The following is a 26,399-nucleotide window of genomic DNA, read 5'->3' as shown; positions in this document are numbered from 1 at the left end:
TGTGCATGCAAATTCACTCCTGGGCACAACCCCAAGAGAAATGAGTACTCATCTACACCTTTAGATATGTATGAATATTCACAGATTAATAGATGAGGGCATATTCATGCAATGGAATACTACACATCAATGAAAAAGGACAAAGCACAGCTACATGCACCAGCACAAATAAATCTCACAAACAATGATTAGCAAAAGAAGGCAGATCAAAAGGACAACAGAGTAGGGGAAGGGTATAGCTCAGTGGTAGAGGGCATGCTTAGCAAGCATGAGGTCCTGGGTTCAATCCTCAGTACCTCCATTAAAATAAATAAATAAACCTAATTACCTCCCCACTAAAATTTTTTTTTTTACTTTGAAAAAAGTTCAATGGATGGTATAAGTCTCTTTATATGAAGAACAGACAAAAATAATCTCTGGTGGTGAAAGTCAGGAGAGTGGTTAATTCCAGGGTTGGGGGGATGGGACTGACCCATAGACTCGGTGCCTGTGGGGAGAGGGGCAGGAGCTGCTGCAGAAGTACCATCGAGGCCAGGGGAGCGCAGTGGAGGAGGCCTCCCAGCCAGCTCTGGTTTTACAGACCTCGCCTCTGGCCTGGACCTGGCACTGGTTGGCCACACGTGGAAGCTCAGCATGAATGCCGAGAAGAACCCAGTGGTCTTCTGGCCACGGGTGGCAGTCTTTCCCCCGAGACTCCGCAGCCCCCATGGCACTGGGACAACTGGCGGCAAACATCTCCTGTCCCCTCCCCTTCTGGGTCATGAGCCCAGGCCTCTGGCCTCCCTCCTGCCCTTGTGCCACCCACAGACTGGCCTCTCCCTCCCGGATTCGTCCCCCTGGCAGCCCACAGACAGGCTGTAACAGGGAAGAACAAAGCTGACTCCGTAATGACTCGATTCCTTTAGCTCTAAGCTTTGTGCTCTGCTGCCTGTGTTTAGCATTGGTAGCTCTGCACCTCCACGGACAAGTGTTGCTTCGAGCCTGAAATATATAGAAGAGCCCATTCTCCAGGCTCTGACCTTTAAAGGCATAACACTTTTCCATTAAAAAATTGCAGAAGTGAGAATAACATTCATCTTGTTGGAGGTTTACAAGGACATCGTGACCTGACCTGCATGGCTAGCTGCAAGAAAAAAAGATTCTGAAACCAAGAAGTTTGCAACAACCAGCCACATGCCCTCCCCTTTTAGTATAGAAGCCTGAGCTCTAACTCAGGGGAGATGGTTCTTTGGGACACTAGTGCACCATCTTCTCTGTCTGCTGGCTTTCTGAATAAAGTTGCTCTTCCTTGCCCCAAGAGCTAGTCTCTCGATTTATTGGCCTGTCATGCAGCGAGCAGTACGATCTTGGACTCAGTAACAAGGCCAGCAGAGCTCTGGACCACCCAGTCCCCCTGGCCTGGAGGAGGATGGCCCCAGGATCTGAGGATTCTGAGTGTGCAGCCCCTGTGCTGTCTCCTAGCAGGTTGACCACCTCCCCAGCTGCTCCCTGGGTTCAGAGTAGCTGTCAGCCGATCTGCTCTCAGTTGCCAAGACACGGTCCCCAAGAGGACCTGCAGGGAGCTAGTCCACCGTCCTCCCCCACCCTCTGCCAGCCAGTGGGGGAGCCAGCTGCACCTGATGGCTCTGCCTCCTTGTCTCCCAGACCCAGTCAGCACCGGCAGAGAACTGCTCCTGTGAGCCCCCAGGGTGGGAGGACACACACTCTCCCCAGGACCTGACAGCTCCAGGCTCGAGGGCCAGATACACAGGGCAAGTTACACCTCTGCTGAGGGCAGCATTCCCAGCCAGGGCTGACCAGACACTAGGAGAGGCCTCTCCACAAGAGCCAGGGGGAGTCGCTGGCCTGGCCTTTGAGATCCACTATCACTTTGTTCCAATAATCCAATTCTTTCACTTACATTCTGCTCTTTTAAGAAAGATGACTTCACAGCCTCAATTTCTTTTTTTTTTAATTGAAGTATGGTCAGTTACAATGCTGTGTCAGTTTCTGGTGTCCAGCATCATGTTTCAGTCATACTTACACATACATATATGCATTTTCATATTCCTTTTCATTGCAGGATACTGTAAGATACTGAATATAGTTCCCTGTGCTCTACAGTATCTATGTTATATATAGTAGTTAGGATTTGCAAATCCCAAACTCCTAATTTATCCCTTCCCACCCCCTTTACCCCTGGTAACCATAAGTTTGTTTTCTATGTCTGTGAGTCTCTTTCTGTTCTGTAAATAAGTTCATTTGTGTCATTTTTTTAGATTCCACATATAAGTGATATCATACCATATTTGTCTTTCTCTTTCTGGCTTACTTCACCTAGTATGACTATCTTCAGATCCATCCATGTTGCTGCAAATGGCATTAGTTTGTTCTTTTTTATGGCTGAGTAGTATTCCATTGTATAAATACACCACATCTTCTTTATCCCGTCATCTGTCGATGGACATTTAGGTTGTTCCCATGTCTTGGCTGTTGTAAATCGTGCTGCATAGCCTCAATTTCACATGTTGTACCCTTCCCAAGCCCACTGTTTTTCCTTGTCATAATTTTCTTGGCTAGTCTAAGGCATTTAATCTTTTTATACGAACTTAAAAGGATTTTGTCCTATCCACCACTAGCAAAAAACCCCCAAAATCCAAAAAACAAAAATAACAGCAAAAACAAAACAAAATAAAACAAAACACTAGCACCATGTTTCAAAATATAATTTCATTCACTTTTCATATTAAATTTGGTCCAGTAGACAAATGCATTCATCCTAGGATAGGGATGTCTTTCTTTTTGTTTAAACCGTATTTAGGTTTTTAGTTAAGATTGTATCACTTTCTTGCAGTGTATATGCATTTTAATGTGGAAAGGCATTTATAAGTTAGAACACTGGTTCTCAACTAGGAGAAGAAGTGGTCATTTGGCCACGTCAGGAGACACTTTTGGTTGTCACAACAGGGGTTGGGGGAGGGTGCTTCTGGCATCTAATGGGTGGAGCCCCAGGCTGGCTCCGCACAGCAAAGAGTAATCCGACACCAATGTCAGTGATATTGAGATGGAGAAACAATATGCAGACCACAGTTAAATTTTTCTAAAATACTAGTAGGAGTGCTAAGCTTAGAGATTAGGCATGACTTTTTTTATTTTCTTCTTTCTGAAATTTCTGTGATTGGTATTTTTGACCTTAAGATTTTTTAGACAATATTTCATTATGAACATTTGCAAACATAGGGCAAAGCTGAAAGAATTTTACAGTGAACTCCCATATTCCCACCACCTGGAACTTACAATGAGCCCTTTACTTGCATTTTCACGTGTGTCTCCATTCCTGCATTCCTCTATCCATCTGTTCATCCATCTTATTTTTTTAAACATTTCAGAAGAAGCCGCTGCCTACAGTAGACTTTCCCTGTTTCCCTATTAAAAAAAGAAAAGAAAGGAAAGGACAAAATTTGCTATTCTCTTCAATTGCCCATTACAATACTAGAAAACTCTCCCGTAGTAGTTGTTACAAAATCCCCAATTCTCCTTGAGAAACACCAAAGAAAGATAAAAGGCGATGCAAGTTCCTATTTTTGCTTCCATTTCGTGGTCATGGCTAGAAGTCACTTCTTGCCTTTGGGTGGTAAGTCTTTCAAACATTTTATTCGCTTCAACTAGAAACAGCAAGGACTCTTGGCTTCTCATATTCTACTTCGTTTTCGAGGTTGTGACCTGGGCAGTGGGGGGCCGGGAGGGGGAATCCACTTTCTTTGTTCTTTGAAACCGCAGCTGGGGTGTCTTCTATGGAAATACTTAGAGGGATTAAGAAGAAGAAGTAATTCAGAATGATTCCTAAAGAAATGGGAATTTTTTTCAAAGCCCACAATCTCTAACATTCAGTCAAACAAGGATTGGATGGAAGTGAAGCCCTGGGCATCACCCTTCAAGACATGAATCACTTTAACCTAAGAATGGATTCTTTTACGTCAGGACCAGACTTTCGGCATGGAAGGCTGCCCCGCGCTCATTTTTCTTCCTAAAACTGAGATAGAAACTCTGTCTTTGGGATCCATTTACTTAGACAAGCCAGAATTCCCACAGTGTGTGTCCTCCGGGTTTTAGAGCTGACTGCAGCATCCAAAGAGCTCATCAAAGCGCTACTTTTCTCTTTCCATCTGAACATCCTGCGGTTGGAACTGAAAACTGAGAGAGAGGCTTCCTCTCTTCAGGGGAACTATAGTTGCTTTCTGCTCCTGATTTTGGAAGCTCCCAACCTGTATTACGTAAAACATATTAAAATTCTTTCTCATTCCAGGCTATGGTTGGGGGGGAGGGGGTAATGACTATAAATACAAAGAGGTAAATATAATTTTCTATGTATTTCTATATAGTATTTCCATAATTTTATTTCCATAACTTAATTTTTTAATTTACTTGCCGGTGATAAACTCACATCTAATTGTTCAAGTCCTATGACTTTTATGAAACACTTGCCAGATGAGAAAACCTGAAGTATGTATTATTTTCTTTTATAAAAAAAGTTTTAATTTAAAAATTTTTATTATTATTTTTGTTTGTTTTGGTGGGGTGAGGTAACTAAGTTTATTTATTTATGTATTTTTTAACAGAGGTACTGGAGATTGAACCCAGGACCTGGCCCTCGTGCGTGCTAAGCATGCGCTCCACCGCTTGAGCTACACCCTTCCCCTCTGTTTTCAAATATAATAAAGTGTTAATGCCTGAAAAATTCAACAGTTGATTAAGTCACATGACGTTACCTTTTGCAGGCATTAAAGTGAACATTTATCCATTGATATTGTTCAGTTTTCTAATTTTACCCTCTATTTTATCTATTTTCCCCCCTGAGGTCTCAAATATTTTTATGGATCTGTGAACACTTTTAGCTCTAAGTGATAAAACCGTCGCTAGAGGGCTTAAATTTTATTGGACGTACCCCGTGCCTTTGGAGGAACGAAGCACCCAAGAGCTATTTGAGGGAATAACAAAAAGTCAAGTCAGCCTCAAGAGATTCAGATCCTCAGAAAACACTTAAAACATTAAATTCCCCTTTTGTTTTCTCTCCCAGGGCTTTCCTGCTTCATCTTCTTCGCGAACATTCATAATTCATTCCAAGGTATGTGGGTGACAAGCAAAGGGAATCCGAAATGGCTCATGGAGCTTATGTTTCTAAGATACTCATTTACAACGCAGTTTGGAGATAAGCAGACCAACTTTTGCTGTCCCCCAAATTCACACCTAGAAAGAGAAGTATGGAAATGGTGAGCACTGGCTCAAGTTCATGCAGCCATCCAGGGACACAGCCAAGTGTAATTCCAGCCCTTGTAAGTTTTCCCTCCACACTGTACTTACAGCATTTGAAAAGAAACAGCACATTGTTTATTCTTACTGTTCCTTTCTTTCTTTCCTTCTTTCCTTCCTTCTTTTTTTCTTTCCTTCTTTCTTTCTTTCCTTCCTTCCTTTCTTTCTGTCTTTCTTGGTCCTTTGTGGGAAGAGGTAATTAGGTTTACCTTTTTTTTCTTTTGCTGCGTTAAGCTTTATTGTTTTCGTTTGGTCCAAGGCTTGGGAGAGGGCTCCAGGATGGTTAACAAGCCTGGTGACTGCAGAGAGAGGCTCCAGGCAGAAGCCCTGACACCAGAGGGGCACAGAGGCCGCTGGGGTGCAGAGGCTCCTAGTCATGCTCGAGGGTGAGCCTTTCAAAGAGATACTCGCCCAGCCCAGCCTGGGGACCAGAAAGCCTGTGGGGGTTGGTCAGGTGGTTGCCCATCTTCTTGATGAGTTTCACCTCCTCATCTAGGAAGTGGCTCTCCAGGAAGTCGCAGAGGCGTGGGCCTGCGCGGGCAGAACCCAGGGCATGCAGATCCACAAGGGCCTGGTTCGGGGGCTTCTCCTTACCTACTCATTTTTAAGAGAGGCACTGGGCTTGAACTCAGGACCTCATGCGTGCGAGGCACACACTCTACCACTGGCTGCACCCTCCCCCCTAATCCTTACTGTTTAACTTACACAGGCTGTTTACACAAAGAATCCACAAACATCAGGAGAAACGTTATATGGAAATAATAGATGACCACTCTTTTTATTACAATATTTATATATATATATATATATATACATTTAGCTATTTATATATATACACACATATATACCTATGTGTACTTATTTACCTATTTATACATGTATAAAATATATATTTATTTGCATATATTTATACAGATACAAAAAATATAAAAAATATGAATATAATTTATATTTATATAAATCAAATATATAAATGTATAAAATATATTTATAATATATGATGATATGCTTATAATAAGTTAATCATATATTTATATCATTATAATATATTGATAATATATTATTTATATTATTATAATGTATACTGTATAATATAAATGTATAAAATATGTTTATATATTTTAATATATTTATACAGATAAAAGTATTTTATATATTTATATCGATGTAAACATAAATTTTATATATACCTATTTATGTAAATATATAAAAATAGATAAATAGGTATATATTAATATATATAATATATACATATTTGGCATAGGAATATGTAAATATATATTACATATATTTATAAGTATATAAATGGATATATATTTAAACTCTTTAAAGCTCTAATAAAAAGTGACATCTACTTATTAGTTCCATATTATTTTTCTCCTGATTTTTGTAACTTCTGTGTGAATAGCTTGTGTATGTTAAATAGTATATACACAAATATGTACATGCATTTTTACATATATAAACAGGTATAAATACAGACCGAGATTTGATAGATGCAGGTTTGACCACGTACATATTATTTTACCGAATGCGGTCACAGTTTATAAAGTGTCTACAGTGGGCTTTTATTTCACCTATTATGTGCTAAAAATCCTCTCTTGACAATAATCAGTGAGCCGTCTTGTCGTTAGAGGCTGAGTAGCATGATATTGCATCCCTCTATTTATTTATGGATATATTTATCTCGTAATATAAACATAAGATTCCATACTGCGTGAAAAGAATCTAGTCATAACACACGCAGAGAGAAGTATAAAGGAATACGGCAGACTGGGCCAACATGGACGACCCCCCTTCCTCACTCCCATCCCAAGATCCCACTGAAATGCTGGGCAAAATTTAACATTAATGTTACCATCTGTAGACATTCAACCAGACATGTACTGCTTTCTGCTTTTCAGTTTTCTGTTTTCACTGTGGAGCCAAAGATGGAAAGCAAGAAAGAGGAAGGGATGGAGAAGGAGGCGGAGGGAAGGCTCACGAGGCATCTGGCATGTTTTCCCTGTGACAGGCGCCGCGCTAGCTGTGCACGTGTTTAATTACTGATACTCTTGTCACACAGGCACACACTGTGATTAAGCTATTTGGCAAATTTAACACAGTTATTAAGTAGAGAAGGCAGACTTTGAACCAAGGTGGATTGGCTCTGGGGTTATTTCTCTTCAGATTTCCATCCTCAATTCTCATTCCAAGATAAGTAACATAGCCTTGTGCTGACTTGAGGTGCGGAGCTGGATCTGGGTGTTCTATATAAATCCCAAAGCTTCCAAGGGCTATCCTGTTCACTCAGAGTGAACTAGAAAAACCCCATCCGCTAACCCAGAAGGGCAAAAAGAAAATTTTCTAGTGGCCCCTGCCCCTAGGTGGGGGGAAAAAAAAGAAAGAAAGAAAAGAAAAACCCACTGAAGCCTCATGCATTGGCCAGGATCGGGTCTAAACTTACATATTCAAATAGCAGGAATCTCAAACTATCACAATAGCAGGAGAAAGTCACACACCGTGGGTCCACAGGGAAACTTTCAGGACCCAGTACGTGCAGAATGCCAGCAGAAAGAAAACTAAAAGCAACAACAATTCTCACTGCAGAGTCGTCACTTATAACATGTTTATTCAACGAATCCCCCGGGCATTGGTGCTTGGGTTACGTCTTGTTCCCCTCTAGGGGGCAGTAAGCCTTCCTGAGTACACATGTTCACGCACTAGAAATTAAACTTCCTGAAGTTAACCTGCAGAAAGAGGAAGGACTTATATTTAAGACCTCTGATAACTATTATGAAATTTCCTCTGGAAGACTCCTTATCAACTTGGGCTTGCAGCTGTGCCTTTTGTAGCATAGGAGGGACACTTTTGCCTGGTGGCTAAACAACTTCTTTAGGGTTTGATGGAACTGACTCTCCCATTTACCTGCTATTCCATCTCAGACAGGTCAGATTTTGGCTTCATTCCACCCTCCCCTAACATTTTATGAAAATCTTTACAGAAAACTTTTAAAGATCCTGCGAAAGCGAATGAATTAGATGCACTCTGAAACCTGGCATCAGGCACGTGATTAGTTACAGAGTTCTCTGTCTGTTTCTTTTTCTTCTCCTGAAGTCAACAGAACATACAATGAAATGCCAAAACCTTAAGTGGACTTATTTATGAGTTCTTCATGTAACTGTGCAGCTCAAGCCTCTGTCAATATATAGAGCATCAGAATTACCCCCTAGAGCTCCCTCGCGTCCTTTCGCAGACAACCTTTTTCCCGTTCCACCTAAAGGTAGTATACCTGGAGGCGACCACCGTATGCTAGCTTTACCTGTTTTGTAGCGTCATATAAATGGATTCACGCAGTATCTAATGTGTGCCTGGCTTCTTTCATCCCGCATAATGTTTCTGAGATTTATCCACATGGTTGATTGCAGCAGTAATTTTGTTCCTTTTAATTTTGAGTAACATTCCGTTGTGTTAGTAAACCACCGTTTATTTATCCATTCTCCTATTGGTGGAGTCTTCTATTTGCTTTCTGATGGTTGACGATTATGAATGGGGCTGCTATGGACATTCTTGTACAAGTCTTCCTGTGGACATGTGTTTTCATTTCTCTGGGGTAAACTTCTCTAAGTGGAATCTCTGGGTCATGGGGTGAATTTATATATTTAGTTCTATTTTTGTTTAAGTCAGAACTTTATCCTCATCCGCAGAAACTTTTGGTATTGCCTGTCTTTTTAATTCTAGCCATTCTGGCAGGTGAGTAGTGGGATCTCATTGTGATTTTTAATTTGCATTTCTCCAGGCTGATTTTTTTTTTACTTTCATTTGATCATTTACAAGATGGAGTAAATTATTCTGCATAGTTGGGGGAGTTTTTGTGAGATTTCATGGAAACCACACAAGTTAAGTACTGACATAATGGCTGACACCTAGTACATTTCAAATATGTGCTGTTTCCCTGATGCTTATGGTACCCACTGGAAACTGTCAATAGTAGGGAAGAATTATTTTCACGAATATTTAGTGGGAGATTGCCCTGGGACATTAACTTTTTAAAATTACATTTTGAACTCAGGGATGATCGTTCCTTCTCTCCCTGTTCACTCCTGTCCAGCTCTACACTCTGAGCTGGTCTCCATCACAGCTTCTGCCTCGGCTCAAAAAACCCTTCCATCAGATTTTCCCATTCTCTACACGAAATCATCTCCACCACACTTGCTGTGATCCTCCTATGGGATTTCCCCTCCTAGCTCCCTCTTAGCCTCTGGCTCCTTACACTATGTTTATTTGCAGTCCTTTCCACGCAAGATAATTTGTTCACATGCCTCCCATAAAACTGTCAGCTCTGTGGAGCCAGGAACTGGAGCGCTTTCATCAACTGATGGGTCAGAGAGCAGTAAAACTCAGTGCCTGGCACGGAAGGACTGCTCCATCAATGTATTTTTTTTCCTGTAGGTACTCTCCTTTCCATTTAATTTTTTCATGATCTTTTTTTTTACTGATATATAGTCGATTTACCATGTTGTGTTAATTCTCATGTACAGCACAGGCCACCAGTATTTGTTGACAGAACGCCTGCATGACAGGTTGGTGACATGGATTGAATCCACCAGTTTGACCTCTTATTGATCCTTAGTCACAGATGTGAATGAATGCCTGAATGCCGCGACTTGCCCTTCGAAATCCACCTGCAGTAACACCGTGGGAAGCTACTTTTGCACCTGTAAACCCGGATTTGAGTCAAGCAGCGGGGAACAACATTTCACTGACTTCGGAGTGACTTGCAAAGGTGAATGTCCTTTATGAATGTTCTCGGAAAAGTACGTAAACTTATCCCACATAAAGTTTGGACCCAGATTTTGATGATAACTGATCAAATCAAGACCTTTGAGAGTGGAGACCTACATATTACACCTGAATAATATTTTTTTGTTGATTATCATAAAGATTCCTTAAATCCTTTAGTCCAAGGATTTTTGATCAGATCACAGTCTTTTTTTCCTTTTTAAATTTTTCATTATATCATTCTTTTTCTGTTTTTAATTCCTATTTTTTATTGAAGTTTACAGAGTTTGTTTCAGGAGTATAACAAAGCAATTCAATTATACGTACACATACTTTTTTTTTTTCAGATTCTTTTTCATTATGGCTTGTTACAAGGAGTTGAATACAGTTCCCTGTGCTATGCAGTAGATCCCTTTTCTTTATCTGTTTTCTACATAGTCGTGTGTATCTGTTAATCCCGAACTCCTAATCTATCTCTCCCCTCCATTTTCCCCTGGTAACCACAGTTTGTTTTCTGTGTCCAAAATCACATAGTCTTTTGATCTCATGGGCTATCTGCAAACAATAGACGGGGGCTGCCTGGATCTACTCTCTTTAGTACCAAGTGAGAAGGAATGTTAGCCAGGAATAAATAAAGGGGATTTGTCCTCAATTTGGAATACTTTAAAATTCCATATTAACAAGTTCATAGCAAGCCTGTTTATCATAATGATTTTTCTTCTCCTTTGGAAACACATCTTCATGTATTCAACTAAAAATGTATTTTCTCACCAAAGTTTCCTAATACATTCAAAAAATATAGGTTATACAAAATTTTATTGTTACCATTTTGCATCCGGGGCTTTTCAAAAAAACCTCTCTCAGTGCATAATGTATATTTATAGGAAAAAAATATATTTTTAGGAAATATATGTTTTTATAGGAATATATTTATAGGAAAAAGTAAATGAAAAAGTTATAAAGATTTGTGCATGGAAGTTTGTTTTCATTATATTTTCTAACACGCTCATAATGTATATTGATAGGAAAAAAATATATTTTTAGGAAATATATGTATTTATAGGAATATATTTATAGGAAAAAGTAAATGAAAAAGTTATAAAGATTTGTGCATGGAAGTTTGTTTTCATTATATTTTCTAACACGCTATGGCTGGTGTTTAGAAAATCATTTTTTTTAAAGTGTTTTCCTGGAACTCAACTCCTAAAACACAGTAGTGATTTTTCAAATGTTGCTCCCAAATTTTTCATATTGAAAAATCAAATCATATAAAAAGAATTATTTATATCTTTTTTTTTATGTAAAGAGAGTTTTTGTCTTCTCAGCATATTGACTGGACCCTTCAGAGCTCATTTGGAAAAATGGCTGCAAGTAGCCAATTGTATTTATCTGACTTCAGTCGGAAAGTCACTAATATTTATTTTTAAATAAGACATTTTCCGGTTTTTTTTTTTTTGGTTTTGTGTTTTGCTAAATACTCTTTTTCATTTCAAGGTCTTTCCCCCTCTATTATTAGTTTAATAAGATTTTTTTGATTCTCAGAACCATGCATTGAATTTTGTGCCACTCTTGTTGACCTGAAGATGTTTTCATTGAATATATAGTCAAATAATCCTAAAGACTGCCTCTGTGGATAGCTAATTTTATCTTGTTCAATATCTACAAGGGATATGGCTGCAGCTTACTTTTTGTAGGTTCTCTTTCCCTGGAAATTCTCAGATTCCCAGAAGGCAGCCCTCCGTCCACGTACAGCCTCCATGCACATTGACAACACCGTGCTAAACCGGGAAATGTCCGCAAATGCCCACACACTAATCTTTTGAATTGGTGAATATATTACTGTCTTAGTCTGTATGGGCTCCTCTAATAAACTATCCTAGATTGTGTGGCTTATGAACAACCAGCATTTATTCCTCACCATCCTTGAGGCTGGAAGGTCCAAGGTCAAGGCACCGGCAGATGCAACGTCTGGTTCCATAGGTGGCACCTTCTGGCTCAGGGAGCTCTCTGGGGTCTCTTTTCTAAGGGCATTAATCCCATTCATGAGGGCTGCACCCTCTTGACCTAATCACCTCCCAAAGACTCCATCTCCTAATAACATCACACTGGGCATTCAGTTTCCAGCAAATGAGTTTGGGGGCAGGGACACAAACAGTCAATCTATAGCAATTACCTTACACGTCAAAAGGGGTTTTCACAGATGTAATCAAGTTAAGGATCTCAGATGGGAAGATGATCTGAACTATCCAGGTGGACCCAGATAATCAACGGTCCTCAAGTCATGGAGGAAGGAGGCAGAAGTTCAGAGTCTGAAATGAACTGAGTGATGCTCAGCTGCTGGCTTTGAGGAGGGAGGAAGAGGCCAGGAACTAAGGATTGTGGTGGCTTCTAGAAACTGGAAAAGGCAAGGAAATAGATTCTCCCTTGGAGCCTGTCAAAGGAATGCAGCCCAATTGACACCTTGATGATCGCCTGGGGAGATCTATGTTGGAATTCTGACATCTCAGACAACAAGATAATACATTTGAACTGCTACAGAAATCATGGGAGGCTCACACAACCAGTGACCTCTGTAGATCCCTTGTATTTGATTCAAGCTGGTGAGTCTCAGAACTGATGACCATGTTTTTCCTCCTTCCCAGACATAGATGAATGTCAAGGTGTGTGACTTATATTTTCCTACCTGTGCCTTGAAGAACTCTTGTAATTCTTAAGCATTGTAGCCAGCTCCTGCAACCATCTTACACTCTTAAACACAAGCCTACCACCTGTGATCAGGACACAGAAAGCAGGGACTCATCCCTAAAGTCTTAATTCTTCTGCACAGGTGTGCTCCGTTCTGCAGCCTGACTCTTGCATCACTGTTCCTTTTGTCTGGGAATTTCTTGTACAGTGTTTTCTTATCCCCTTACATTTTGCCTTAAGTGTCACCTCTCCAGATAGACCTTTTCTAAACTTGCTCTCTAAAAATCTCTACTCATTTACTCTCTTCTGCCTTCTGCTTTTTGATCTTCCTTCCTGGTAGTTGCCCTTCATTAACAGGGACTCCTTGTCCCTGGCCTCACGGTGAGCCTCCAACATTAGAAAATAAATGCTGATTATCCTGTTCACTGTGCTGTTAGTGGCTGACAGTCTTGGTTTGGCTGGTACTTCGGGGATTTCTGGATGCAGAACTTTCCACTTTATACCAAGACAGCCTTGAGCAAACTAAAGTGAATTGATCACCCCAGAAATACAAAGGACTGTGACTGGTGTGAGGTGGACATGCCACAAGCATGTGAATGCAGATTAGAGAGATGCCTCAGAGCGCTGTCATTGATTCCTTTTTCATCTCTTTCCTGCCACAGATAAGGATGAATGTAAGAACTCCACCTTGTGCCCACCTACAGCCACTTGCAAGAATGCCCCAGGAAGATACTTTTGTGTCTGCAAACCTGGATTTGTGTCAATGGATGGGAAGAATCAGTTTACTGGCCCTGGAACTTGCAGAGCAAATTCGACTCCTTCAGGTGAAAATTTTCCTAAAAAAAGAGTTGAGCAAAACAAAGAAATGAAAACAAACCAACAAACAAAAAAACTCACCACTATGAATTTGACTTCAGTTACTCTAATAACCTTTAAGTTCTTCAGTTCTGAAACATTGTTATTTGATGCATGTATGTATGTGTGTGTGTATAGATATAGATATATAGATGGAGTTTTAAAAAAACACCCTTATGACACATGACCTCCATCACTGGAGCACATAGCCAATCACTAGGTGTATGAGTGAGGCCATCTGAAATCAGGCAACACTCAGGCAACCTGCCAATTTCTTAGATATTCATAAGTGAGTCCAGGTCAGTTGATAGCAGACAAGCCCAACTCAGACCAGAATAACTGCCCAGCTGAGCCCTGCCCTGATCACTGTGTGCCTGTCTAACTAGAGCCATCAAAATATTCTTTCTCCATAATATATAAGAAGATCAATGCAACCATGACCTCTATGAATTATAGTGAAATAAAACAAGAGTATTTTCATAGGAAAGACCAAATAAACAGAGGCATTGAGATAGTTTGAAAACAGCAACTGAAAAAGCAGACTTTCTGTTTTTATCTAAATCACGCCTAAATTTTTAGGCTATACGTTGCTTACAATGTCTTTTTCTTCTCCTCCTAAATTTCCTGTGCTAGGAAAAAGTAAGTGTCCTTCTGTTGTTTTCCTGTCACTCAATTTTCCTTTTCATAGCATTTTCGCTATTATTACTTCTCGTGTTGCAATATACAAACACCCCTACATGGGTCTGAGTTAAAATAAATCTTATCCTGAGAAATCTCTTTCCCAACTATGAACGATTGAAAGAGGTATGAACGTTAAAACCCAAGGTAAAAACCCAACTTTAGTAACTACAGAGGCCAAGGTTATTAAATATTTATTTTAACAATTTGGTTAGTATTGTCGACTGGAGCGGGGTGGAGAAGAGTTAGCTTTCTGCGAGGAGAATTTCTGAGGACTTAAGCCTGGGATGCTGCCCCTCAGATCACACTCTAAAAGACTCCTCTAAAGAAGCAGGGGAGGAGCAAAGAACAGGTAGTTGAAACTTCAAAAGATTACTGTTAATTAAAGAAAACCAGACATGTCAAGTTGAAGAATTTAGCCCTTTTCTATGTATGGAAAGATGCAAGAGTCTGGGCTTATTGAAATGATTCCTTTGACGTGCACCTCCACTATCTAAGGCCAGTATCCTGTTCTTTCCCACCCTGAGTTCCGTCTGGGTGCGCTGTCGGGGATGGTGGCAGAGGCCGGGCTGCCTGCTTGTCACCATCCTGAGTTCCCTCCGGCTCACGGTCGGGGGTGGCAGTAGTGGCTGACAATTGATGTCTGCAGCGTCCTTTGTTTACTGACATGGCAGGCGATGTTTTTCATCCCCAGTACATAGGCATGATCTTCCTGTTGCTTGCATAGCAAATTACCAGACCTCTCATTGCTTGAAACAACAGAAACGTCTTATTTTACCAAGGACTGTAAGAAATCACGCGGAAGTCTGAAATGAGTCTCACTGAGCTAAAATCAAGATATCTACAGGGCTGAGTTCCTTCCCTGATTCTCTAGGGAAGAATCCATTTCCTTGTTTATTCCCCACATTCCTTGGCTCACAGCCTCTTCCTTCATCTTCAGAATCAGCAGTGCTGCATCCGTCTGGCCATTCCTCCCTAGTCACCTCTCCCTCGGATTCCTACCAGGAAGTGTTACCACTTTTAACATCCTTGTGTCAGGGTATTAATATTGGATCCGTCTGGATGATCTGGATAATCTTCCCACATCACAACACCAACCTAATCACCTCCGAAAAGTCCCTTTTGCCACATAAGGTACTATAGTCCTGGGTTCTGGAAATTAGAACTCGGACATCTTGGAGGGAGGCAAATTTTGCTGACTGCAAATTTAGACAGGTTAGACAGCTAACAGAAGGGACATACGACAAATTGCATTTTTTTAAACTTGTCATCTGATTCTAAAAATCATTGTGAAGATAAAATGAATGAACTCTTATAATATTATTGTTGATAAAATCACATTGTTAACTATACACTGTTGGCTTCCTAACAGCACGACTCCCTTCCAGACACGCAGCTCCTGTTACAGTAACACCAATGACTCCCCCCCTAGTGGCTGCCAATGATGTATTTTAACTTGTCATCCTGACTCCTACTGAAAAATCCAAAGATGGAGCAACCCAGTTAAAAAATGGGCCAAACACCTGAGTAGATGTTCTTCCAAAGAGGACACACAGATGGCCAACAGGCATATGGAAAGATGCTCAACATCACTAATCATCAGGGAAATGCAAACCAAAACCACAATGAGGTATCACCTCACACCTTTCAAAATGGCTATCATCAAAAGAACACAAATAGCAAATGTTGGCAAGGATGTGGAGAAAAGGGAACCCTCATACTCTTGGTGGGAATGTAAATTGGTGCAGCCCCATGGAAAACATTATGGAGGGTTCTCAAAGAACTAAAAGTAGAGTTACCATATGACCCAGAAATTACACTCCTGGGTATATATCTGGAAAAAAAAAAACCAAAAACACTAATTCAAAAAGGCACATGCACCTCAGTGTTCATAGCAGCGTTATTTACAATAGCCAAGATATGGAAGCAACCTGAGTGTCCATCAACAGATGAATGCATAAAGAAAATGTGATATATTTACACAATGGAGTACTAGTCAGCCATAAAAAATAACAAAGTTTTGCCTTTTGCAATAACATAGATGGACCTGGAGGATGTTATGCTTAGAGAAATAAGTCAGAGGAAGACAGATGCTCTGTTAGCACTTATATGTGACATCTAAAAAATGAAACAAATGAATGTATATAACAAAACAGAAACAGACTCACAGATATAGAGAACAAACTAGTGTTTACAAGTGGGGAGAGAGAAGAGGGGACCAAGATAGGGGTAGGAGATTAAGAGACACAAACTACTATATATAAAATAAATAAGCTACAAGGATATATTGTATAGCACAACGAATATAGCCGATATTTTGTAATGACTTTAAATGGAGTATAATCTATAAAAATATTGAATCACTACATTGTGCACTTGAAACTAATATAATATTGTAAATAAACTATACTTTAATTTTTAAAACTAAACAAACATAGGGCAACCAACAGGCATGACTGAGAAGCAGGAATCCCATTTGGAAAGAAAGTTGGGAGGGAAGTTGGGGAGAATTTTCCATGTCTTAAGGTAAAGTCACAATTTCAGACCACGAAGAAATATCTCTCTCTCTCTCTCTTTTTTTTTTTCTGTTCTCTCATTCTATTTATAGGAATCAACTCTACTTCCTCTACCCTGAGCCAAGATACATTTTCAAGAGGCTATAGCCGACCAGTAAGCTCACATCTTTATAAATGTGTGTATGATGCACACCATCAGTATGTGGAAGGAAACAATAATTACAAATAAAATACTCTCTAAGTATGAAATACAAAACAAGGGTTCAAAGCATCTTCCCCCACATATACACATGAAAAAATGATCTCTGGGGGAAAAAAAGTTTCCTGATAATTAATATTTTTACATCCTCTCATATACCTTCCATATTTTGTGCTTTATCAATTGCTTCCATTTTGAGCAACAAAGTATTATTTGAGAATAGATCGGAGCCACAAAATGTCCTGAGTCAACACTAGTTTTGTACAGGATTAATTATTTAAAAAGAGGCAACTCCAGGCACCCCTACAATTCAAACATCCTTATGGTGGATGTAATTTCACTGTTGCAAGTTGCTGTGTGTTATTATAAGCAAATCTTTAAAATGTGACTTACAGAATAAACATATGTTACACCAAGATATTAGGGAAATCAGGACATACACCCATAAGATGAATTTTTAAAAATCCAAGCCTTTGCTTCATTAAAAGTTATTTGTAGTTTGGCCTAAATTGTCCAAGGTCAACATCATATGGGACTTAAAAATGCTGCCTTTTAGGCTGTTTAGGTGACCGCGTGCTTTTGGAAAATAGAGTGTCTCTAGTCACGGCCAAGGGTAAAGATCATTGTGCTTATGAAGATTGTTTTTATTAAAACTGAGAGTGGAAAAACATTTCTAAATTATTATATTTTGCATACAAATATTGTAGAGAAATATGAACATATTAAAATTTTTTATAAAAATATAAATAAATTTTAACATATTGATTATTATGAAAAGCATTCGATCTTTTTGCCTCCATCCCCCACCATTGAGATATTTGAATTGCCCCTCCTCCAATTTTAATTTGTTTTAATTTTCTCAGTGAGAAAACAGAGACTAATCTGATAGTTGGGATTTTATTATATATATCTTATTATATACATTTATTATAGATATTTTTAAATAGAGGTACTAGGGATTGAACCCAGGACCTCGTGCATGCGAAGCGTGCACTGTACCCCTGAGTTATACCCTCCCCTCCGGGGATTATATTATATTTAGACATTAGCTTTCCAGAAATTACTTTTGGGGATAATGAGGTAGTTACTGAACTAATTTACCTTTTGCAAATGAACATCCACTTGTCCTAAAACAATTTATTGAAATCTATTTACATTGTGTGCTTGTGTTTATACTCTCAAACCCTTTGCTTATCACGTTAAATTCCCTTAAGTTATTTTTAATTTTGCAGTCTTGCATTCACACGTACACCAGAGTATTTCTCCACCAGGACCAACTGTTTTCATAAAGCTTATATGAATTTAAGAACAACCTCTGGATGCTTTTAGCTTAATGAAAACTGATGAAATGTTTGTACTCTTTCCTTTTCGGACACCACTACGGACCAGCGTATCAGCCAGACGACTTCCTCCGGTTCAATGAAGATAAAAGATGTATTTGAACATAGAAATGCTACAATTTCTTTACAGGTTTGAAATCGTTCCCAGTTTTGGTTAATGTTATCTCACGCTAGATAATTCTCCATCTTTTCCATCCTCCAGTACCCTGAGGGAACTGACGATCAGGTAGGTGGGACCAGTCCTTTTTCCCTTCTGTCTTCCCATCGTGGGAGAAGTGCAATCCCCACGTGTAGATTTCTACCTCAGTTCTATTGGCCATAGAGCGCTCCCTTCCTAGTTCTTCTCTGAAAATAAACGTCTTTCCATATTGGATGACGATTGAGCGTGTCCCCTGGGGTTTACCAGAAAGCCGAAAGAGAAAGCACAAACGCAGGGAAATGAAGAAGAAACACAAAGGTGAAACAAGACAGAGGCAAAATCTAGGAGAGGTGGATTTAAAGTGCTCAGTTACTTCACATTGGAAGGGGATGACTGTATAAGGTCCGAGTCCCTTCCTGCCTTGTGTAAACGTTCACACCTTGCTCCTAAGCCGTCCCCTACACCTCATCCCCTTCTTCAGCTTTTAGGAAATGGAAGTCGTCCCAGAGGAAGGTTGCAGTTATCTAAGCTTTCAAAAACGGTCTATTCGCCGCCCCCCAAATGTTTTAATTAAAAATTTTAAAAGTTAAAAAATTAAAAATTAAAATTAAAAATTTTAAATGTATATAAAAAGGTTTGGAAAATTGGATCTGTAGTCTATTTCCTTCTATGATTTCTTCCAAAAGAATAGGCATTTTTCACACTCACTATTTTTTTCAATGTGAGCTTCTGAAATAAAACTTGTCAGCTGAACTGAGCCAAAACATACTATTTTTTTTTCACATTGTACACATGATTTTTTAAAATTGAAGTATTGTTGATTTGCAACGTAGTGCTAGTTTCTGGAGTACAGCAGAGAGATTCAGTTATACATTTATATACATAATTTTTTAATTGAAGTATAGTTGGTTTACAATGTGTTAATTTCTGGTGTACAGCACAGTGATTCAGTTATACACATATATATTCTTTTTAATCTTCTTTTTCATTGTAAGTTATAATGCTATTGAATATAGTTCCCTGTGCTGTACAGTAGAACCCTGTTGTTTATCTACTTTACCTCTAGCAGTTTGTACCTGCTAATCCGAAACTCCTAATTTATCCCTGCCTTCCCCTTTCCCCTTGGATAACCAGAAGTTTATTTTCCGTGTCTGCATATTTGATTTTTTTATGGCAGGAAATAGCTAATTCTATTGGCCACATCAACAACATCATGACCCAGTCATCTTTGAGAAACAGAAAAGAAACTGCCCTTTTAGCGACGCAGTATCTTCACAGAGTCCAGCTGGCGGCGTACGAATCTGCCCTCAACCAGTCCACAGAGGGGATACAGAGGGTAGCGTTGCCATTCGTGGGTAAGCTATGGTTATCCATCCTCGGGCTGGCATTTAAATTTAATTTGGGTTCAGGAAATGCTGGTGGAGATAAAATTCAAAAGCCACGACCGGCATGAAACAGCCTTCTCTGTTCGTGTGTGTACTTGGTGCAAAATATCCTGTTTCTCTCTGGAATCCTATGTTTGCGTTGGAGAAGGCTTAGAAGTTCATTCTGCTGAAACATCATTCAAGTCTAACTTATTTTCAAAGTGACTCTTTTGTGGCTGTATGTACTGTCCCTTTTAGTCTAAGAGTCACCGTACGGTTGTCATGGACACATCTTTATCAAGGATACATTGAGGGATAAAGCATTCTGGGCTTTTAGAGCTGACAGGTGTTTCCATGGGGGGAGGGACTAAACAGTGCCTGATAAAGTGCCTGATGCCTGGAAGTGTTTAGTAATTTTCCAGTGAACGAATGAATGGCTAAATACATGGACACAAAAGAAAAATATGGTGCTGTCATCAATTAGAAGACAACATCCTGCTTTTTTAGGTTAAAAATATCCCAGGGAATGTCAGAGAACGAAATAACAACAGATTTTATCTCCCCTAGAATGAGCGAATGTTGTGCCTTGTGCAGTATTTAACTACAGTATTTTCTATATACGAAGTAGAAGGTTATAGAATAATTCAGAATACTTTTCCCCTCGCTCCATCCTATGCTCTTTTCTTCCTTCTCGAAGGCATGTAGTAGCAATTTTGCATCCCTTGAGTCTGTGCGTTTGTATTTTTTGCTACACATTTGTGTTCCCGGAGTAAGTGGTGCTACTTGTGGGTGCTTGTAAATTTCCATAAATAACCTCATAGCATATGTTTCTCCAAGCTGCTTCCATTAGTCTACATTCTTTTTTGCATTTTTATAGTGGTAGGAACACCTAGCATGAGGTTTACCCTCTTAACAGAATTTTAAGTACAGTATTAATGATAGGTGCAACATCGTACAGCACAGCTCCAGAACTCACTCATCCTGCGTAACTGAAACTCCATACACATTGAGCCCCATCTCCCCAGGCACCTGCCCACCCGGCCCCTGGAAACCACCGTTCTGCTCTCCCTTTCTTGGTGACTATTTTAGATTCCTTGTATAAGTGGAATCATGCAATATTTGTTCTTTGGTGGCTGGTTTACTTCACTTAGTGTAATTCCATCCAGGTTCATCCATGTTGTCACATATGGCAAAATGTCCTTCCTTCCTAAGGGTAAATAATATTCCACTGCATGTATATGCCACATTATCCATTCATCTGTCAAGGGGTGTTTAGGCTGTGTCCATATCGTGGCTGCTGTGAATAATGCTGCAGTGAACGTGGGCGTGCACAGATCTCTTTAATATCTTGATTTCCATCCTTTTGGATTGAGCAGTGGGATTGCCGAATCATATGGTAATTCTATTTTTCACTTTTTGAGGAACCGTCATACTCTTCCACAGGGGCTACACCATTTTGCATTCCAGCCTACAGTGCACAAGCATTCCAGCTTCTCCCCAAGAGTCTCATGTTTAGAAAAGATGACAGGTGGTCATGCCAGCCCCACCATATTGAATTTGTTCCTTCCAATGAGAGACTGTGTCCTCAAGTAAGCCAGCACTCTCAGGTGTCCACTCTAATTCCATCACCCAAGCTCCAGTTTTTAGCTGAACCTCCAACTCTCGTCACTTTTTAATGAGATCTACAATGAGATTATATTTTTAAATAACTGATTACAAAGATATCCAATAGTCACATTGACTCTCTTTCTGTTTTGTTTTTTTTTAGTTATCAAAACACTGACCATCAAGAATGGCTGCAGAACAGAAAATGAGATGTTTAAATTAAAGACTGAAAAGGAGTCGATGGACATTGCCTGCACCGCCATCACTGGAGGAGGAATGGGGGGTAACAGAAATTTCTCACATTCTCTAGAAGTCTCTAGAATTGGAGGGAAGGGAAATTCACTGTTTTTTTATTGAGTTATAATTAACATACAATATTCTGTTAATTTCAAGTGTACAACATAGTGATTCGATATTTTTATACATTATGAATGGTCACCACAATAAGACGAGTTATGATCCGTCACCATACAAAGTTGTTACAACTTACTGACTATATTCCCCTTGTGTACATTTTATCCCCAGGACTTACACATTTTGCAGCTGGAAGTTTGTACCTCTTAATCCTCTTCACCTATTTTGTCTGTCTCCCTTCCCCTTTCCCCTCTGGCAGCCACCTGTTTATTCTCTGGGTCTAAAACTGTGTTTCTGTTTTGTTTTGTTTGTTCATTTCTTTGCTTTTTGGATTCTGCCTATAAGTGAAATTTTACACTGTTTTTCTTCCTCTGCCTGACTCATTTCACTTAGCCTAATACCCTCCAGCTCCACCCATGCTGCTGCAAATGGCAAGACTTCATTCTCTTTTTATGGCTGAATAATATTTCTATATAAGTACATATAAATTTATATTTGGAGTTTATAAATGGAGTTTATCAATTTCTTGCAGTGGCTTAAAAGTAACTCAGTGCTTAGTACATTCAGACAGCAAGTCGTCTCATTTATTTTGGCATACTATTTACAAAAAGAATTTTTTAAGAGAATATTTATAGCAAAAAGTTACACTAATGAAAGGAAGTATTGGAGGCACTTTGTTAAGATATTTTTTCCTTTACAGCTGGGGTGGATGTTTGATTAATCTAGTTGGAGATCTGATTAGTATTTCGTTAAGAATACATAGGAGATATATACATACACACACACACACACACACACACGTATATATGTATATCACATCTTTTGGGGGCGATTTTAAAAATTTTATTAAAGTGGAGTTGATTCAGTTTCAGGTGTACAGCAAAGTGCTTCAGTTGTACGTACACGTACATGTAGATTTTATTTTCAGATTCTTTTCCATTACATGTTATTACAAGAAACTGAATACAGTTCCCTGTGCTGCACGGTAGGTCCTTGGTGTTTATCTATTTTATGTACAGTAACGTGTGTCTGTTATTCTCCAACCCCTAATTTATCCCTCCCCACCCCTTTCCCTTCGGTAACCATAGTTTATTTTTTATGTCTGTGAGTCTGTTTCAGTCTGCAAATAGAATTTGTATCACTTTTTTTTTTTTAGATTCCACATATGAGAGATCACATCTTCTTTATCCATACATCTGTGGGTGGACCCTTGGGTTGCGTCTATATTTGGCTATTGTAAATAGTGCTGCTATGAGCAGAGGGGACTTAGCAACTTGGAAGTGGCAAGACTTCAGAATCTCCCCTAATCTGTTTTATACGGATTTATCGTCTATTAAAGTAGGATTCAGAATCCTACATTCTGTACACCAGAAGTTGACACACTGTAATTGACTATTCTTCAATTTAAAAAAAAAAGAATCCTATATTTTGTGTTTGACTCCTAAGAGACTTGCCAGATAAACCCTTAACTCTGGCTAGACCGTCCCACACTTCCTCCATAGGCTGATGGGTTCCTTGTTTCATTTCAGGTGCCGTGGCCTTTATTTCTTACAAGTCTATTGAGTCCTTCTTAGACAGCTCGTTTGTATCTAAGGAAAACCTAATTCTCGATGAAAAGTTGGATCACTTTCAGCTGAATTCCAAGGTGGTCAGCGGCACGACGGGGTGCCCGAAGAACTGCTCCCTGGCCACCCCTGTGAATTTCACTTTTCCGCACACACAGGTGGGCAGTTACCAAGCTCCTTGTGCACCTAGACGTTTCTTATGATCACGCCTGTAGGCCCAAGGGTGGGAAAGTGTTGTTTTTCATAGTCGGTGCTTTCTGCCTGAGCTGCTCTGCCAGGGACTGCGTGTGGAGGCTGGAAATACAGCCGGTGCTTGGTTAATGGCTACTCCACAAACATTTGCGTGATGGAAGCCATTCTTTCAAGAGACTGAAAAGCTGTATATCCTGTAGCTGTATTTTTTAGGGAGGAGGTAACTAGATTTACTTATTTATTTTTGTTGGAGGTACTGGGGATTGAACCCAGGACTTTGTGTATGCTAAGCATGCACTCTACCGCTTGAACTATAAACGTCCAGGAAAGTGAAGGAAAAAGACACATTTGCATCCTGGCAGTAGAGTACCTATCAAAAGTCAGAAAATATTATCATCATTCATGACGGTAAAGACCTCGAGTGGAAGTTTCTGGTTTGATTTGGGTTTGATTACTTTTTAAAATTTTAAAATTTATTGCTGTATTGTTGATTCACAATATTGTTAGTTTCAGCTGTGCAGCATAGTGATTCTGTGTTTTTGCATATTATATTTCACTATTGGTTATTTCAAGATATTGGGTATGGTTCCCTGTACTATACAGTAAATCCTTGTTTCTTATCTATTTTATATATGTTAGTTTGTATCTGTTAATCCTATACCCCGCATTTGTCCCTCCCCTTCCCTCTGCCCTTTGGTAATCATAAATTTGTTTTCTAAGTCTATGAGTTTGCTTCTGTTTTGTATGTGCATTCATTTCTTTTTTGGATTCCACGTGTAAGTGATAGCATAGAATATTTGCCTTCCTCTGTCTGACTTATTCCCCTAAGTATAGTGTTCTCAGTAGAGTCTTCTCTAGGTCCATTTGTGTTGTTTCAAATGGCAGTATTTCATTCTATTTTATAGCTGAGTAATATTCCTTTGTAGATATATGTATATATATGTTGTATATATATGCACACACACACATTTCTTCTTCTTAAGCCATGTTTTTGTTTTTTGAGAGGGTAATTAGGTTTATTTATTGTTATTATTTTTATTTAATGGAGGTGCTGAGGATCGAACCCATGACGTCCTGCATGCTAAGCATGTGCTCTACACTGAGCTGTACTCTCCCCCGCCAATTGTCTGTTGATGAGCACTTGGGTTACTTCCACATCTTGACTGTTGCAAATTGTGGGAAGTTTCTGATTTTAAATGATGGTGTCTCATGAATAAGCAATTCTCTTTCCAGTTGACAGGGGAAAGCAAAAAGCCTCTCTGTGTCTACTGGAATGACATCTCATTGGGCTGGTCTAATGAAGGATGCCACGCCATCTTTTACAATGGAACTCAAACCGTTTGCAGCTGCAGCCACCTGTCCACCTTTGCAATTCTCATGGCCTCGGTGGTGCTGGCGGTATGTGTATAAATGCACTTAACGCTGAGATTGGCTCCCCTGCAGAATGGTGTTGGGCTGGGTGGGACGGGCGACCGTATCTTAAAAAAGAATGATATTTGTGCAGCCCCTTCTCTTTTCTTCTTCCTTTTTTGTTCTTACTTTAAAAATTGTCTCTTTTTTCTTATTAGAAAATATAGCCCTTTCAGGGGTGTGTATGGTATCTCTGTGGTTTGAGTTTGTGTTTCTTTGATGACTAACGGTGTGGAGCATCTTTTCATGTGCTTTCATGGGGAAGAGCTTGTGAGCAAGAGCAGCACCTATTGTGTCTGGGAACCCAGTCACTCAAAACTGATGGAATTTGGTGATTCCACCAGCCTTTTGGAATTTGGTGAAATGCTGGTGGATTCCTTCACACTCGCTCCTGGAACAATGACCGCTTCCCTCTGTGACCTGTCGGAAGTGAAACAGTTCATCTGTCTCCTCTCTCCTTGGAGGATCTTGAATAATATCGCTTGTTTGCTGTGTAGATGCAACTTTCTGATGGGCTTGAGAAAAGTTAATGATTTTGTCGGTTTTCTCATTGTTACAATGGGAGCCATGTTCTGTTGTGACTTTCTACATCTTAACCATCATAGAACCTCTCTTTCTATTTTCAACATTCACCTGAAATTTGTTTTTGTTAATTTTTTAAAATGAATTTATCCTTTAATGGAGGTACTGGGGATTGAATCCGGGACCTCTTGCATGCTAAGCACACACTCCACCACTGAGCTATGTCCCACACCCCCACCTCAAATTTATTTTTATGTGTAGAGTGAATTAGAGTTAAATTTTCTTTTATTCCCAATTTTATTCAGTTGGTGCAGTGCTACTAAGGCTTCGTTTCCAACTGGTCGAAATTTCCAATTTTTGAAGAAGCACAAGCTCCTTAAGGAGGTTATCCAAAACGCTTAAAAATTGGAATGAAATGGAAAGCTAGCCCCGCCCCTTATGCAAATCTGTACTCCTATGTTAATGTCCTTGCCCTTCAGACGGCCACCTTCTCACTTGTCCTTCACTCAGCAATAAAACTTACTCTGAAAACTCCCGTCTTCACCTCTCCCTTGTACTCACTGCCTTGAATTATCTTTTTATCTTTTCAAGCCATCAGCACACTGGGGAATTTGTGTTCAGCAGCGGTTTTCCTTATGTGGATGATAAATAATGAATCTGCCTGAAGGTTGCACATGTCATCAGATGTACCGATTCCAACTGCAAAGATATTCATAGGCAAAATAAGGAGGACAAAGACAGCAAGGATTGGGGGGGTGATGTCCAGGGAGGAAGCGAATGCTGGTGATGTTTTCTGCTCATTGGCATTCTGTCTTGGGCATGTGCAAGATGAACCAAATGAGAAAAAAAAAAGACTGCATTCTGAGCTTGCTATAGCAAGGAAGTCTGTCACCATCACTTGTGTTTTGGCAGAGACTCAAAGGCA

General features: G+C 39.7%; 1 protein-coding gene across 2 annotated transcripts in view; it reads left to right on the top strand.

The window, feature by feature from the left end:
• Positions 1-3,580: 3,580 nt before the first annotated feature.
• Positions 3,581-26,399, top strand: part of LOC102528627 (adhesion G protein-coupled receptor E3-like) — a 35,458-nt gene continuing 12,639 nt past the window's right edge. For both annotated transcript variants that reach the window (XM_031689806.2, XM_072947832.1), the window contains exons 1-10: positions 3,581-3,613; positions 5,057-5,104; positions 9,902-10,054; positions 13,398-13,559; positions 16,877-16,938; positions 18,373-18,453; positions 19,640-19,817; positions 21,595-21,714; positions 23,315-23,508; positions 24,776-24,940. In XM_031689806.2, coding sequence (XP_031545666.2) covers positions 3,583-3,613; positions 5,057-5,104; positions 9,902-10,054; positions 13,398-13,559; positions 16,877-16,938; positions 18,373-18,453; positions 19,640-19,817; positions 21,595-21,714; positions 23,315-23,508; positions 24,776-24,940 — 1,194 coding nt within the window. In that variant the 5' untranslated portion in view covers positions 3,581-3,582. The remainder of the gene's footprint in view (positions 3,614-5,056; positions 5,105-9,901; positions 10,055-13,397; positions 13,560-16,876; positions 16,939-18,372; positions 18,454-19,639; positions 19,818-21,594; positions 21,715-23,314; positions 23,509-24,775; positions 24,941-26,399) is intronic.

This window comes from Vicugna pacos, chromosome 22 (assembly GCF_048564905.1).
Source record: "Vicugna pacos chromosome 22, VicPac4, whole genome shotgun sequence".
In the NCBI taxonomy this organism is placed as follows: Eukaryota; Metazoa; Chordata; class Mammalia; order Artiodactyla; family Camelidae; genus Vicugna; species Vicugna pacos.
The sequence above is the reverse complement of the archived record's forward strand: the minus strand, read 5'-3'. Positions and strand labels throughout refer to the sequence as shown.